Source organism: Manacus candei, unplaced genomic scaffold, assembly GCF_025592945.1.
Source record: "Manacus candei isolate 608988 ecotype Guabito, Panama unplaced genomic scaffold, ASM2559294v1 h1tg000015l, whole genome shotgun sequence".
Taxonomy (NCBI): domain Eukaryota; kingdom Metazoa; phylum Chordata; class Aves; order Passeriformes; family Pipridae; genus Manacus; species Manacus candei.
Genome location: NW_026138063.1, coordinates 920,438 through 937,487, shown reverse-complemented (window position 1 = coordinate 937,487; position 17,050 = coordinate 920,438). Strand labels below are relative to the sequence as shown.

At 45.8% G+C, this 17,050-nt stretch overlaps 1 protein-coding gene across 1 annotated transcript; it reads left to right on the top strand.

The window, feature by feature from the left end:
- Positions 1 to 16,837, top strand: DHX36 (DEAH-box helicase 36). The gene is made up of 25 exons (XM_051781984.1): positions 1 to 342; positions 782 to 903; positions 1,813 to 2,011; positions 2,596 to 2,634; positions 3,407 to 3,577; positions 4,194 to 4,273; positions 5,214 to 5,288; positions 5,397 to 5,563; positions 6,142 to 6,223; positions 7,080 to 7,220; positions 7,713 to 7,815; positions 8,546 to 8,633; positions 9,478 to 9,533; positions 9,641 to 9,705; positions 10,215 to 10,358; positions 10,883 to 11,000; positions 11,612 to 11,710; positions 12,298 to 12,471; positions 12,732 to 12,818; positions 13,455 to 13,538; positions 13,630 to 13,729; positions 13,815 to 13,905; positions 14,306 to 14,426; positions 14,996 to 15,148; positions 15,750 to 16,837. Exons 1-25 carry the CDS (start codon positions 16 to 18, stop codon positions 15,933 to 15,935), a joined length of 3,072 nt encoding a protein of 1,023 aa, XP_051637944.1. The 5' UTR covers positions 1 to 15; the 3' UTR covers positions 15,936 to 16,837.
- Positions 16,838 to 17,050: the final 213 nt, after the last annotated feature.

Here is a 17,050-nt window from a genome sequence, read left to right as displayed (position 1 = left end):
GGGCGGTGCCGGCGGATGAGGCGGGGCCGGGCCGCGCGGGGCTCTGCGGGCCGGGCCGGCTCCATCGGCTCTCTCGGCCCTGTGGGCTCCCTCGGCCCTGCCGCCCCTCCGAGCCGGGCCGGGCCGGGCCGGGCCGCCGCGGCCATGAGCTACGAGCACCGCCGGGACTGGGGCCGCGGGCGCGGCGGCGATGGCGGCTCAGGCTCCGGCGGCCCCTCGGCGGGCGGGCCCGGCGGGCGCGGCGGGCGCGGGCGGCACCCGAGCCACCTGAAGGGCCGCGAGATCGGGCTGTGGTACGCGCGGAAACAGGGCCAGAAGAGCCGCGACACCGACCGGCAGCAGGTGAGGGACACGGGACAGCGGGGACGCGGCGCGACCCTCGTGAGCCTTGGCGGGCGGCACCGGGCTGTGTGTGTGTCCCTGTGCCTGGAGCCGCCCCGGGGAACCCTCACAGCTGTGACCGTGCCGGGGAACCCTCACACTCGTGACCGTGCCGGGGAACCCTCACACTCGTGACCGTGCCGGGGAACCCTCACACTCGTGACCGTGCCGGGGAACCCTCACACTCGGACCGTGCCGGGGAACCCTCACAGCTGTGACCGTGCCGGGGAACCCTCACACTCGTGACCGTGCCGGGGAACCCTCACACTCGTGACCGTGCCGGGGAACCCTCACAGCTGTGACCGCCCCGCGGAGCCTCCCCTGCGGGCGCGTGTGGCGTTGGCGGGGTGATCCCTGTCCGTGCCCTGCACGCTCCGGACAGGCTGTGCTGTTCCCGCAGAGAGCCGTCGTGCGCATGGACGAGCGCAGGGAAGAGCAGATCGTGCAGCTCCTGAATTCCGTCCAGGCTAAGAACGACAAAGAGCAAGAATCCATGTCCTGGTGGTCCGGGGATGAGGAAAGGTAAAGAGGCACTGCTTCTTTTAAACTTCCCACAGACTGGCAGGAAGATGTGCTTGAATTTACCTTTAGTGAGTGAGTTCACTTAACAGATATCCTTAGGTTTGTCCACCTGTGTTGTCACACTGAAATGGTTGTAGCCATTGCTGTAAAACTCTCTTCCATCATTGCTGAGCTTCGGGTGTAACATTTCTACTTAAAATCATAACATCTTGTAACTGATCTCAGGCCCTACTTAGGGTGCATATGTGGGACTTTTAAGCTCCCCTGGTCTCTGGAGTTACTCTTCCAGAGATGGCATTTGACTTGTGTTTTCAGTTATTGTGCAGTTTTGGAGTCTTTTGTCCCCCTCTGTGGAGCAAAGTATGTTCTGAATTCGCTGAGGATTTCAGGTGATGGAGAACTGGGCAGGTGTGCTGAAATGAGGACATGGAGGAGCCAGTTACAGTTACAGGGCACTGGGTCAAGCAGTAATTTTCTGAAAATGTTTTGTTGCTTGGTTGCTTTATTTGGTACAAAAGAACATGTTACTTTTCTAGATACCGATGTAAAGTTTTTGGTGGCTCATAATTTCAGACTTTAATTGGTTCCAGGGCATGCACCATAATGACAGGCTGCAAGAGAAACTGTGGCTGCCCCAGCCCTGGGAGTGTCCAAGGCCAGGTTGGAAGGGGCTTGGAGCAACCTGGGCTAGTGGGAGGTGTCCCTGCCCACGGCAGGGGTGGGGCTGGATGGGCTTTAAGGTCCTTCCACCCCAAACCATTCCATGATTCTGTATTCCTACGGGCTGGTGGTTCATTGACTGATGGACGAAACGTCTCAACCTCAAGTTCATGTGTTCCTGTAGTGGCTCCCTGCACGTGGCCAGGCTTAGCTGGGATCACCTCTGAGGTTTCTGTTCTCTGATTCCAGCCCTACAGAGCAGCCTGTGAAGGTGAAACCAGATGCTGAAAAGGCTCCTGTAAGACGGAGACCGGCCTTGGAAAAAACATCCCTGGATCGGGATGTGGAATATCTCTTTGAAAAAAATGAGCAGGATACTGATTTAGATGAGCAACTTAAAGAAGACTTAAGGAAGAAGAGATCTGATCCCAGATATATTGAAATGCAGGTACTTTTTGTTGGATTTTTTTTTCAGTTAAACTGACCTGCAAATGTACCTGTTTGCAGTTTATTTACTAGGAAGTTGTCATGATGTTACTTTTGTTAAAAATTGCCTTCAGAATTTTATAAGTGCCTATTGATAAGACAGTGATTAAAAATGTGAAATTACCAATTTCAGGGACAATTAGAATCTATAATTCAAAGATGACACATTGTTTTATTGGGCGGGGTTTTCTTTCTTTTTATGGGTTGTGTCCCTGCACTTATGTCTAAAACTGAAAGCACAGCAATGGGCTCTGAAGGAATCGCTCCTTAGAAACAGAGTTTATGTTACTTTAACATCCCTGCTCTTGCAGCTGTGTGTGCCTTCCTCAGCATGTGCTGAACTACTGGGTTTAGATAATTTTGCTGAATTTAATGAAACTGAAAACACACATGGAAATAAAGTTATTCCCCTTGGGCCTGGGTTTATATAAGTATTGCTGAGGAGTTTGTCATTATTTCGCAGTTTAGCCTGGATTATAGATGGAATCTGTTACGTTGCTTCAGTTAAAGAGGTGTTTAAAGATACTTTTATTTTCTGTTCCCCAGAGGTTTCGAGAGAAACTCCCCTCCTATGGCATGAGAGAGGTAGGTGTGTGTTTAACTACAGAGATACGTGTTTCTGCTGCTGTGTTGTAAAATAGTGGCTGTACTGCTGGCTCTGACTGCCATTAGTTTCCCAGTCACAGGATAACATCAGTGACAGTAAAGGCTGTTATTAATTGGTGTTTATTCTTCATTTGGTGCCCCTTGTGTGAAGTAGAAAGTGAGTATTCTGATAGGTTTGCTTTTGCAGGTTCAGTGAATGATTAGTGAGCTTTGTCCTGAAATTCATCTATTTGCCATCATGTCCTTTCTGTTAGTGTTTGTTTCCTGAAATTGTCATAATGCCCTTGACAGTCCTTGGGTTTGGGAGGTAGGGGCTGGGAAGCTGTTTCTGGTGGTCCAAGAAATGTTAAAATACTGTGCTAAAAACCTTCAGTTCATGCAGTCTTGGAGGCCAACGGGGTAAATGGTGGTTTTTAGTCCCCAGAGACGTACAGGAGGCAAGCAGGAGGCAGAAAACTTTAGTGTATTTTAGGTTTGTTTTTTTTTTAAGTCCTTTCATGTTGTTTTCATATGAGATTTAAAGCCAGTGCTCAGGTTGGATGTGCTTTAAACCTTACACATGGAAAGTGCAAATGAGCACCTCCCGTGTGGTTTAAACTAAACTTTAGTTGCAGAGTTGTGACAAACAGCTCGGTGTTCCTTCAGCTGCTGTGACTGCTCAAGGGTCACTGCATGGTAGCAGAGAATGGTCAAAACCCTCTAAAATCTGATTTGAACAATAACTCAGTACCCGTGTTCTCTGTGGAACCAGGAGCTCGTGAACCTGATCAACAACAACCGTGTGACTGTGATCAGTGGGGAGACGGGCTGTGGGAAGACGACCCAGGTGACCCAGTTCATCCTGGACGACCACATCGAGCGCGGGAGGGGCTCCACGTGCCGCATCATCTGCACCCAGCCCAGGAGGATCAGTGCCATCTCCGTGAGTGCCCTCGGCAGACTCGCTTCCTGGGGGGTTATCCCTGTGACTCTGAGCTCTCTGTGTGCTCCTTCTCAGTTATCTGAGGTTCTGTTACAAGCCACGGTTTTGTTCCTGTGCACTGATTTGATATTTCACAAGTGGTGGTTGGGGTTTGAGTACTGGCACTGCAGGCTCGTTCTCCGAGTTTAGCCATGGGTTATATCTGGGATTTTAATGGGTTTTGCAGTGCAAATGTGAATTACGATAAAAACTAGTGCTGTGTCAGGCCCTCTAGAGGTGGATTAATGATAGGAAAGAGTTTGGCTCTCAAGTGCTCAGTAATTACTCTTCTTGCTAGTTCAGTGTCAAGTGATGAGAGACCCTTGCTTTACCCTGAGGGAAAGTGCACCCTGCTGAAGGGGAGTGTGGTTCTGTTCCTCTCAAGTCTGTCCTAGGACACAAACCTGCCCTGGGTTGCTGACAGGAAACACTGTTCTCAGGGGAGGAGAAAAAGTGGTTTTCAGGGCGTTTCTTTGTTATTTACAGAACTTCTCGGTTCCAGGTATTTCTTGCTGATGAGTAGTTCAATCACAGATCAGCCTGTGGGATTTTTGAGAGTTTGCTTTGTTTTCCCCAGGTGGCTGAGAGGGTGGCTGCTGAGAGGGCAGAGGCCTGTGGCAGTGGCAAGAGCACGGGGTACCAGATCCGCCTGCAGAGGTGAGTGGCTCCTGGTGCTGCTCCTGTGGGAAGTACCAGCTATTGTTACACGAAGGAGACAGTTTGAAAAGCAGTCCTTAAATAGCTGCTCTCCTGCTGATATTTTCTCCAAAAGGAATTCTTGTGAGTAGCTGGTGTAGGGAATGAGGTTTTTCAGTTTTAGCAAAGAGTTTGAGTGCAGTTGCTGTGTTTTATGCAATGTGTGACAGTGACCAGCACCAAGTTGTGCTTTGTCTAGTACACCCTTTTTTCAGATCTTCTAAAAGGTTCTGCTGTTGGTTGAACTAAAAGTGATGTCCCTAATCCAGGAATTGCAAGGCAAAATGGAAATCCTAAAGGAGAGAATGGTCTGAGCCATATTTCTGTGGGAAACTATGTAATTGCTACACTTACCTATGGACTAATCCCCTGGGATCAGGTAATAGATGCATTGACAGGAGTTCACAGAGCAAAAACTCTTACATTTGGAGTCAGCTGTAGTTTTAAAAGGTACCTGAAATGTTACCAGCAAATAATGGAACCTTTATTGTTGAAACAAAACTGCTGGTGAGAGAGGACAGCTCAGCCCTGCCAGCATTTCAGTTGGAGCTTAGAGAGTCTCCCTGCTCTTTCTCTTCAGTGCTCAGTGAGGGCTGTCCCACTGCTGTGCCTGAGTGCCCTGTGTGCTGAGCCTGGGCAGCTGCAGCAGTGGGGTCAGCACTGCAGTGTGCAGGTGATGATAAAGGATGTCTGGGCAGTCAGGGCCTCTGTCACACCCCTGGGTCCTTCCCCAAAGGGATGCAGCTGTGGCCTGGTTCCTGTTCCTCCCCTTGAGCTGTGAGCAAGTCAGTGAGGCACCTTCAGCATGACTGCACTGGCATCTGCACCTGGATCTTAAGCTTTTGAAGTGTTTTCTAAAATACAGAAGAGAACTGAGGAATTGTTATTGTGTCTCTTTCAGTCGGTTGCCGAGGAAACAAGGTTCAATTTTGTACTGTACCACGGGAATTGTCCTCCAGTGGCTCCAGTCGGACAAGTGAGTGTCCCTGTATGATGAGAAACTGAATGCAGTGATGAGAGGAGTCCTGACTGTTCTTTCATTTTGCTAAAAACAACTGTTTAAATTCCTCCTCTTCTGTTTTAGGCACTTGTCCAGCATCAGTCACGTAGTCCTTGATGAAATCCATGAAAGAAATCTTCAGTCAGATGTTTTAATGAGCATTATTAAAGATCTGCTAAATATTCGACTGGATCTGAAAGTCATACTAATGAGTGCTACTCTAAATGCAGAGAAGTTTTCCGAGTACTTTGGTAGGTTAAATGCTTCCTAGAAATGTTCCTCTTAAGTAATTTAGGTTTCTACAGTAAAATGCAGTTCTTAAATTATAGAATTGATTTTTGTCAAAAGAGGAAATTACTTCAGTTTTCCAGAGAGTTGGCAGCTGCTGGAGATGCTGATTCTCTGTTTTATCTCATCATGAGCAAGTATTGCTTCTGGTTTTGCTCTTCATACATGCTGTGGAAGTAGAATCCACAGAGTATTTTCCTGTTAAATATTTAGTCATATTTACCGCATTTTAGAATTCTTGGTGTGAGTGGGCAACCAGATTGAAGTGTTAGTTGTTCAGTCTCCCAGCTTTATCCTGTGGCTGGAGCCAGGGGAACATGCTGGTGTGCAATACACTGCTTGCTGCCTGTGCTTTTCAACTCAACAGCTTCACTTGGGGGTGAATTTGGTGTATTCCACGGGAATTTGAAAATAAATAATCAGCAAACCCACACAGACATGACAGCTATATTGCAGAAATAGGGAAGAATTTATTGCCTCTATTACTTCAGTGCAGTGTTTCATTGGTGGTTTTAAAGCTGAGTTATGCCTTCCCCCACAGACCATTGTCCAATGATTCACATCCCTGGGTTCACTTTCCCGGTGGTGGAATATCTGCTGGAAGATGTAATTGAGAAGTTGAGGTAAGGGGGTTTTCTGAACATCATTTCAGAGAGTATTTTGGGGGGGGTTGGCTTAGCATATATGTTCAAAGACTACTTGGAATAAAAAAGAATTGCTTGTATTTTTGAACAGAAAACCTTCCAAGGGAAGTCTCATAGCTTGTACAGGAATTACAGATGGCACACAGAAATGTTGGCTTGAGGGGGGGAACAACTTTGTCTGTCTTGGTGTGGTGGGTTTCAGGCCTCTAAATCAAGCCCATCTTTGTGGCTGTTGAGGCTCTTGCTCTGCCCATTCCCATGTTTGCTGGGGTTGGTGCCTGCTCCTGTAAGGAGGATTTCTGCCTCAGAAGAACCTGAAGAGCCTCACCTCTGTGGTGTGGCTGAAGCACAAGTGCAGTGCAGTGCAGTCCCTGCAGTGCCAGTGTGGCTGTGTCTGTCCCCAGTGTCAGGCAGTGCAGTCCCTGCAGTGCCAGTGTGGCTGTGTGTGTCCCCATGCCAGGCAGTGCAGTCCCTGCAGTGCCAGTGTGGCTGTGTGTGTCCCCATGCCAGGCAGTGCAGTGCAGTCCCTGCAGTGCCAGTGTGGCTGTGTGTGTCCCCATGCCAGGCAGTGCAGTGCAGTCCCTGCAGTGCCAGTGTGGCTGTGTGTGTCCCCATGCCAGGCAGTGCAGTGCAGTCCCTGCAGTGCCAGTGTGGCTGTGTGTGTCCCCATGCCAGGCAGTGCAGTGCAGTCCCTGCAGTGCCAGTGTGGCTGTGTGTGTCCCCATGCCAGGCAGTGCAGTCCCTGCAGTGCCAGTGTGGCTGTGTGTGTCCCCATGCCAGGCAGTGCAGTGCAGTCCCTGCAGTGCCAGTGTGGCTGTGTGTGTCCCCATGCCAGGTACAGCCCCGAGAGCACGGAGCGGCGGCCGCGCTGGAAGAGGGGATTCCTGCAGGGCCACGTGAGCCGGCCCGACAAGGAGGAGAAGGAGGAGATCTACCGGGAGCGATGGCCCGAGTACCTCAGGCAGCTCAGGGGCAGGTGGGCCCAGGTTACTCCTTTGCTTTAAGTTTTCAGGCAGTTCCTAACCATAAATTGGTGCTGTATTGTGTTGCTGGGCTTTAGTAATGGTGGGGCTGCTGCTGCCATGGAAAACGATGATGGAATTCCTGGCAACCAGGGAAGTGCCTTTGAGCTGTCAGAATTAGGTCCCTTTGCCTGTGCAGACTCTGAGAGTCAGTTGTTCAGTTTAAATTTAAATTTGTTACCTAAATGCAGATTGTTAGTCCCTGGCCAATCCAGGAGGAGGAGATGTATGATCAAAGTGCTTCGAAGGCAGTTCAGTCATGACATGGCAATTCTTAAACTGACAATAATCACACTGAACTAAATGTGGAGGGGCAGGAATTGATCACAGAACCAAACTGCTCAGAGGTGGGTTAGTGACTGTGTGACTGAGACCTGACAGCAGCAACAGGAGCACGTGGCTCTGTGTGTTCCAGGTTACCAGTGTCTGTGCTTCCCCTGCTGCAGGTATTCAGCAAGCACTATTGATGCCCTGGAAATGATGGATGATGACAAGGTGGACCTTGACCTCATAGCAGCTCTGATCAGACACATCGTGCTGGAAGAGGAGGTACAGTCCTGTCACTGTCACCACTCTGGTGGTGGCACTGGGCTGGGGCCAGGGGCTGTCACAGTGTCAGAGTCAGGGCTTACTTTGGCTTATCACACACAGAGAAAGGAAACTACAAATCAAATTTACTTTTAGTTCTTTCTGTGACTGAGTATGTGCTTGTCAAAGGGAGTAGTCTTTGCAGTTTGTAGTAGCAGTTACATTTAGTGAAACAGCTGTAGAAAACTCTGAAGGCCGTTTTAGTGTACGACTAAATCTCCATTCCTAGTTCCTCTGCACTGGGAGGGAGAGGGCAAGAACCATACTCAGAGGCGTGTTCACTGCCTCATACCTATATTATTAGAAATATCAAGTAATTTAATGTTTCAGTTGATAGATCATTAAAACTGTGGATAATGAGGATGGCTTTGTTTTTTGTTCTTTCTGTCTTGAAAATTACACAATAGTTCCTCTCTTTTACTTGCACCTTAAATTCTAGTGTTGACATGGCTGTGTTTAAAACACTGCAGGGGACAACATTTAAAATCCAGTTTTTACTTCTTACGTTCAGATAAATACATGTAGCTGGCTCTTTTATAGAAAAAAAATTATTAAACTGTTCCAAATGGGAGTCAGTGAGGTTTCAGGTGTCACAGGTCCAGCAGGTGTATCAGTGTGCAAGTAGATGGCTCTCTGCACAGTGAGTGGTGTGTTCTGACCTCTCTTCCTTCTCTCCCTCTTTTCCCTGTAGGAGGGTGCAATTCTGGTGTTTCTGCCAGGCTGGGACAACATCAGCACTTTGCACGATCTCTTGATGTCACAAGTCATGTTTAAGTCAGGTAAAACCAAAATTTTCATGGGAATTGTAGCAGTAGCATTAGTGGCAGACTATTTTTGCATGGAATTGTTGCTATTGCACTGGATTCATTTTTAGCTCATCTCTCCTCAAAATAATTGCAGTGTTCAGCAGTTTTTGTGTTTCTGTAGTATCCTTTATCTGCTAATGACAACAACTCGTTTTCCTCAGTGTGGGAGTGACAATGTGAGAAACAACCTGACCTGCCTCTCCTTCCTGCTGTCCTTTCCTGTGGCTGTGAGAACCCCCCTCCCAAACTAAACTCCATTCTCTGTGTTTCCTCTGCGCTGGGTTCTCCAGCAGCTCCCGCCCCCTGCTTTGCTGAGAGCTCCCTCCAGCCTGTTTATCTGAGCTTTGTTATGGGCACTGAAGTGTCTGTGCCTCTCTGATACACTTTAACTTGTCCTTTGGCCCATCTCATCTTTCCATCTAACCTCCCTTAGCTGGGCTCTTCACTGTTCAGATGTTGCCTTGCAGTATGTGGTGTGTACAGTCCATAGATACAGAATTTCAGTTTATTGAAAGATTGTGTCAGTTTATGTGTTAAACTTGAGCAATTATTAAATAGAGTCTAAAAATAAATATAAATTACTGTACATAACTTTATATATTTTATTAAACTTGTCATGTCATCATAGCATCATAAAAAAGTCCTTTATACCTTTTTACTTTAGAATTTGCCATTATGATACAAGTATCTGTGAAATCAGAGCAAGAAACAGTAGCCTAACTTGCAGCCTATTTTCTCTATTCTGCATGATTGATTTTCCTGTAAAGTTAAAGTTTCTGTGCTTACACCATATCTTTTACTGATTTTTAACTTCCAGATAGGTTTATTATCATACCTTTGCATTCACTGATGCCTACTGTTAACCAGACTCAGGTATGCTGCTCTTTTATTGTAATATTTCACAACTGCAAAAAAAATAAAAAGAATGAAGCACATGTTTGGTTTTGGCAAACATATAAATGGGCCCTGGCTGATTACAGGTGTTTAAGAAGACCCCACCAGGAGTAAGGAAAATCGTGATTGCAACCAACATTGCAGAGACCAGGTAAATACCTGGCTGTACACACCCAGAAAAGCTGTATATTTATCAAAACAAATGAAAGTGGTAATTTAAAGTATAAACCTGTTTGATGTTTCCAAAAATATGTTCCTGTGTTTGTGCCATTCATTTATAACACTATCTTTAGAAATGTTTATAGACTAAACAGAGTTTTCCTAGAATTGTTTTAAACAGACCAATTCAATTGTTTTGAACAATTAAACCATAGGAATACTAAACAATTACTATATTGACTTGCCTTTGTATGAGATAATCTGAGCTTCTCATCCTCTGTGCACCTTCAGAACCCACGTGGGGCTTCTGCCAGACCCAGCAGAATAAATCAGCCCTGTCTTGAACTCTAGTGATGCAATTCTTAATGACATTCCAAACACAGAGTTTTTAATTGTTTACTCACAATTTGGGAAGGGATAAAGAGAAGCCAAACCCCTTTCCAGTCCTAGGTCAGGCTTGCAGAGATGAAGAGTTGAATTTTTTCTGTTTTCTTCCACCAGCATCACAATCGATGACGTCGTGTTTGTGATAGATGGGGGCAAAATAAAGGAGACTCACTTTGACACCCAGAACAACATCAGCACCATGGCAGCAGAGTGGGTGAGCAAAGCCAATGCCAAGCAGAGGAAGGGCCGGGCAGGAAGGTAAGAGCAGTGGGGATGGGGAGGAAGGGTTGGGATGGGGAGGTTTCCATCAGTCCTGGAGCACGTGCTGGGGCTTCTGCTTTGTTCCTGCCATGCCCAGCAGCAGGGCTGGCACAGCTGCCTCCTTCCTGGGGAAGCAGTGGTTCCCTTGTCCTTCTGGGAAGCTGAAGTGACCTGTGCTGCATTTGAGTCCTGACTTTCCCCCCTACAGAAGAATAAGTCCCGTATTTTATTTTAATTTTTGTTGGAACTGTTTGCCTTCACACCTGATTTATGAGGCTGATCCATTAAAGTGAAAATGGCTTAAAAATTAATTTCTGTGCTCTCCATGCCTTTTTGCTGCTGATGGGTCTGTGTTTCAGAAGGCTGAAATGGCTTTTACAATTGGATACACTTCAGTTCTAACTCCTTTAGGTGTTTTGGAAAGCTGTTTGTAAACAAACACAATTATAATGTCACAGTTTCATAGAAAAAAGCAAAAAACCAACCGAAGCCAAAGCAGTTGTTTGTTGAAATCACTGCAGAGTTCAGCCAGGCCACTGTTACCATCTGTACAATGGGCTGCGTGCCAGCCTGCTGGATGATTATCAGTTACCAGAGATCCTGAGGACACCCTTGGAGGAACTCTGCTTACAAATCAAGGTAAACAGGACTCTTCAATCATATTTATAATCTACTTTTCCATTGGAATAAGAGGTTGTGAGAATAATTTAATGCAACTGTGAGCCTAAGATTGTCAGGTGAAATTTCTGTTACACCAGAAATGCAGAGTATTTAACCAATAATTGCAGCACCTTTTGGAAAAGCACACTTGGACCTGGGTGCATCAAACCCAGGGAAACAGGGTTGTCTGGTATCAGTAAAAGGTGAAGTCTAGACTGTGCTTTCCCCCAAATGTCACTCAATCAGAGGAGATTCAGTGAGAATGCCAGTGAGTCAGGGGTGTGATGTCTTAAAAGAATTTTACTACAAAGTGGTTTTAGAACTGACACGAGCTTCCCTTTTTGGCAGTTTGTATTGAATTCCTCATGCAAGCAGAAGGAGTGCCACGTGTATGTGAACTGAATGAAGAATAGATCCTTCTGTTTCAAATTTCATCATTAATACATTTTTTCCCTTAGTTCTTAATTAAAGAAATTCTAACTCAAGCTGTGAGGTAGTCACACTATTTCAGTTATGAGGTTACTGCTGGCTGATTTTAGGCAGCCATCTTTCTCTGGTTGCTGTAGGCTTTTGTTGTTTTTTTCTTGCAGATCCTGAAGCTTGGTGGAATTGCCTATTTTCTGAGCAAACTAATGGACCCACCATCTCGTGATGCTGTCATGTTGGCCATAAATCACCTCATGGAGCTGGTAAGGTGTTGTTTCATATGCAAGGAATGACCTGTGTAGAACCGTGTTACATGTGTGTTACCAGACAGGTCTGGCTGCACAGGCCTGGACATTGCACCCCTTCCTTTTGTGTGGAGCCCTGACGTGTCCTCACTGCACAGAGGGAGCAAATTCCCATCACCCAGGATGGTTATGGGCTGCACAGCTGTGCTGGGGCACTTTCTGAATGACTCAAACCAGACACATGGAGCCTGCTCTTCAGCTCCCTGCAGACACTGCTTTCCCTCTCTGCTCTGCACTGCCCTACTCAGCCCTGCAGCCCCAGCCCTCCTGTGCCTGAGGGCATTCTTCTGGGGGCAGATCAGGGATCTGGGAGAAAGGTGTTGTGTGTCATTGGCCCTCTGGATGCTGGAAGAGAGATTAACGACACATTTGTTCTGCTGACTCCTTGCCCTGGTGTTATTTGCACAAATGAGTTGTAGCCATAAATTGAACCCTCTGATTTTAGGTACTAGTGGGTGATAGGAGTGTGCTAGTGGCTCTTCCAAGGAAATCCTCCCCATTTCACACGATGTGTTTGTTCTTTCCTTTTTCCCCTCTCCTGGCAGAATGCTCTGGACAGGCAGGAGGAGCTGACTCCCTTGGGTGTCCACCTTGCACGGCTGCCAGTGGAGCCCCACATTGGGAAGATGATCCTCTTTGGGGCCTTGTTCTGCTGCCTGGACCCCGTGCTCACCATTGCAGCCAGCCTCAGCTTCAAGGACCCCTTTGTCATCCCTCTGGTAAAGGGGAATTACAATGGGTGGGGCTTACTGAAATGCTATAGTTTAAAAGCACTTTAATCTGATTTTCCTGTTAATTACATTTTTATTAGTAAGATTGCCATCACATACTACAAATTATTACCTTTGCCTACAGATTATTGGAAGTAGCTATAATTTTCATACCAGTTGCATATGAAGTATTGCTGTATCAATGTACCTTAATTAGGAAAAGAGAACTATTGTGTCAGGCTGGATATTTTATGGGTTCTAATTTTTAGGGCAAAGAGAAAGTTGCAGATGCAAGAAGAAAGGAGCTGTCAAAGAACACGAAAAGCGACCACCTGACTGTGGTGAATGCTTTCACTGTAAGCACATTTTAATGGGGTTTTTTTCTTCTAGAACTTTAATTCGGGTAATATGGTTGATCCTAAGGAAAAAGTTTGTGCTCTGTAGGATTTCTTACTTGACTTCTAAAGAAACATAAAACCAAACTGACTGTCACCCTTCTAGTGCTGAGGAATCTTGTCTCCAGGCTCAAATACCTGATTTCTGGTGGATAAGTCTGTGAAAGAGACTTAGAAAACTTAATCTTATAGTTTACCTTGCTAAGTTGTTCATTCTTGTCCTTCTGGCCTCTATGAGAGGCCAGAGCTGACTTTAGAAGTGTTAGACATTGAGCTATGTTTTGTTGGGTTGAGAAGGAAATAAATGGCCTGAAAAATGCAGTTTCTGCCCAGGACTGTTAATAACAAATGATGTTGTGGCAAATGTAGCCAGATTTCACTGCTCCCCATGAAAACCACAAGTTTTTGATTCAAAACATGAAGTTGTGTTTTTCTGCTCAGTGCTGTGTACACATAAACAAAGAGATCCAAGGATTTACTTTCTCTCTTGGAGGGAAGGATGTCACTGCTTTGTTTGTTCACCTCCAGTTTTTACTGGCCTTAATTTTGTGGTGTGTTTCCCTTACAAACCCCTGGAACTATGGTTTTTATGTCTAGGGCTGGGAAGAGACTCGGCGTCGTGGCTTCAGGACTGAGAAGGACTATTGCTGGGAATATTTCCTGTCCTCCAACACCCTGCAGGTAACAGCCCCTGGCAGGTTGAGCTGTGGGCTGTGGGGCCGAGCAGGGCTTTGCTCAGCACCGCTCTGGGGCCGTGGCTGTTCTCTCCTAGATGCTGCACAACATGAAGGGGCAGTTTGCTGAGCACCTCCTGGCAGCTGGGTTTGTGAGCAGCAGAGACCCCAAGGATCCCAAATCCAACACCAACTCGGGTAACTGTGCAGGGACATGGAGCCTTTCTGAGGGCTGGAGCCTCAGCTTGCAGAACTGCCTGATTGACTGCCCTGTCTCCTACAGATAACGAGAAGCTGCTCAAAGCCGTCATCTGTGCTGGCCTCTATCCCAAAGTGGCAAAGATCCGGCCCAGCTTCAGCAAAAAGAGAAAAATGTGAGGGCTTGGTTTAATGTTGGTTTGTGTGGAGGGTGATTTGTGCATGGGTGGTTTGGAAAGGTGAAGCAGTGGCTCGAGTGCAGGAATGAATCTCACTTTATAGCTCAAGTCATGCCTGTGGGTTTCTCCTTTGAGAAGGGCAGATGAGAGTGTGGATGGTTGATCTCTTAACATTTAGATACCTGCTGGTATTGGAATAATTTGTGACCTTATCGTGCCATGGGTGATGTTCCAGTATATCAGTAGCACTGCTCCAAAGGGCTCCTGCCCTCATCTGTGTTCTGCAGCAGCAGTTCAGACACTGACATTTCTGGTTATTTGGCAAGATAGAGCACAGAAATCCTGGTCTGTTGATTTATCACTTCTTATAGTATCAGACTTTTTTTTTCCTTTGAAGGGTGAAAGTTTGCACCAAGACAGATGGATCAGTTAATATTCATCCCAAATCAGTTAATGTGGAGGAAACCGAGTTCCATTATAACTGGCTCGTGTACCATCTGAAGATGAGGACCAGCAGTGTAAGTGAGGGGTTATGTTTGTGTAGGTTAATTTGGTATCCCTTTGTAAATGAGGTTGGATCAGGGTTCAGAGGGGACGTGAACAACCTTTGTTCTGGAGCCTTCCTGTCCCGGGCCATTTCTTTTACACACATCAGTTATGTTCTTTGTGATATGGGAGTACTGTGCCACAAATAACTAACTTTTGTGGTTTAGTGGTTGGGGTTTTTTTTGGAGGACTTGGATTTTTTTTTTACAGTTCTGGCAATAACAGATGTAAATTTTATTTGAGTTTATTTTTTTCATTTCAGTCCAGTCTAACACTTAATCAATATGCTGAAATACTCCCCCTTCATTGTTATGGAGCAGCTGGTTTGATTTCACCACTGTGTGAAGGACTGTATTTGGGACCATTTTTGCTCCTGTTCAATCTGATTTTATGTAAATTTTTTTGAACTGAGTTGCTTCATACGTCTTGCAGATTTGTGATTGAATCATGATCTTCTGGAATTCTGTAGGAGTCTCATTAAGAGTTACTGGTGGCCCTTAGGATGTTTTGAGGGTGATCAGCCAACTTTGCTGTCGTGCAGATTTACCTGTATGACTGTACAGAGGTGTCTCCGTACTGCCTTCTGTTCTTTGGAGGGGATATATCCATCCAGAAGGATAAGGACCAGGACACCATCGCTGTGGATGAGTGGATTGTTTTCCAGTCTCCAGCAAGAATAGCACACTTGGTGAAGGTGACTATGTTTAGTAATAATAATGTACATGGAAGGCTCAGTAACACTGATCCATGGGAATTTCTGGATTTGCTGTTACTGTGTGCCTACGGATTCATCACTCAGGGAGATAGTGGCTGAAATGCATTCCCAGTGAACTACACAAAGAAAACAAAAGAGATCAACTTTTCCACAGCAGAAGCTGGAGGATGACTTGGTCATTCCATGAAAACATGAGGATGGGGCTCCTCAGCTAGCAGGAATAAGTTCTACTAGAGCTGTTTAATATTAGATCCCAGAAATCATACCTGACTTTTTTTTTTAAAATGTTGGGGTTTGTTTGTTTTTTTTTTTAAACCAGTATTTTTAATCCTGAAATAGTCAGCTAATGGATGTGTGGGCTGAGATGGGCATCTGCCATGAAGGGTAATGCTGCTGGTTTTTGAGGGAGAGTGTTTGATCCCAGCAATAGCAGTGTGGAAATGAACTGGTGGGAGAAGAGCAGGTGTAAAGGTCAGGAGAACAGGGGGACTGAACTCTTGTGGCAGTGCTGTGTGTAGCTCTAACTCCCTGTCTCTTTCCTTTTTTCTTTTTTTTTCCTTCCACAACAAACGCTTTCCAGAATCTAAGACAAGAACTTGATGATCTTCTACAAGAAAAAATAGAAAACCCCCACCCCGTGGACTGGAACGACACGAAATGCAGGGACACAGCCGTGCTGACAGCGATCATAGACTTGATCACCACGCAGGAGAACGAGGGGCTGCGCAACTACGCCCCGCGCTTCCAGGGCGAGCGCTGCAGTTGACACACCGGGGCTGCCCCGCAGACAGCAGAGCCACCTTTTTTATCATAGCATTTCTTTAGCTAGAGGAAACACTTTTCTAGGGTAAGCTGGCATTTTCCTCATCCCGAAGAGCAGTTCCTTGGGTAGTTGGCAGTGTCTGTATGTGCATGTGTTCTGTGTCCAGTGTAGCTCCTGAAGTGAGGGAAGGGCAGTGTTGGGTCATGTATGGTTCTTGTCCTGACGTAGCTGTTTTTGTTGGGTTTTTACCCACCAGGTAAGAGATATTTGAAAAGCCTGCTAAAATACTGCTTAGTAATACCTAAACTGTTCTTGCTGCTGGAGAAACATCTCAAAAGACTTATTTTTTTTTTAATTGGGGGTGGTGAGTAATTACAGTGGCTGTGTTATTCCAGCTGTGCAGCAGTCTGCTCACCAGCACTTCCACAGAAGGTAATTACAGCGTAATTAATCTAAACTTGAAAACACTTGTTAAATTTGTACTGTGGGAGGAAACAATCTTCAGAAATATTCTCTTCTTCTGCCTTTCATCCCATTCAATTAATCTTTATTCACTTTCTGTCCCCATCCAACCTCACTACTGACAGAAATTGCAGCTTACAGGAAGTATGGTTAGATAAAAGGCACGGTGGAATATGCTTTAAGGTTCATTGCATTCAAGTTTTTTGATTTTATTTTTTTTTTAAAGTCCATGTAAGGGTAATATTATTACATTAAAAGTCTTTTCTTTAAAGTGTTATTTCATCTGTTCTCAATGTTTTGAATGTTATTCTGTTTTGAATGATTTCCAGCTATGGAAGAACATTTAAATAACAAAGCTTGTTTAGGATTTTGAGGTTTATCCTCAAGAAATGAAGCTCTTGTGTTGCCTTTTATTTGCCTGGAAATATAACTCTTCTCTCTTCTCTGGGGTTTTGGGGATTTTTTCTGTGCAAAAATGACTTTGGATCATCAAGCTTGGGAGGATTTATGGGCTTTATCCTGAAGGAAACAGCAGATCAGGTGAAATTAATTTTTTTTTTTTAACAGAAATAAATCGAACTTAGTGACTAGAAGGTGCTTCCCATTGGGTTAACAAGGGATGGAGGATGTCAGGCTCACTGTTTCCCCCCACAGCT

Excerpts from the sequence above, each read along its gene's own strand:
- DHX36 (XM_051781984.1), top strand. The coding sequence starts at position 16 with ATGAGGCGGGGCCGGGCCGCGCGGGGCTCTGCGGGCCGGGCCGGCTCC. Across the intron at positions 7,816-8,545 it reads ACATCGTGCTGGAAGAGGAG|GAGGGTGCAATTCTGGTGTT; the intron begins GTACAGTCCTGT and ends TTTTCCCTGTAG. Across the intron at positions 14,427-14,995 it reads TGAAGATGAGGACCAGCAGT|ATTTACCTGTATGACTGTAC; the intron begins GTAAGTGAGGGG and ends GCTGTCGTGCAG.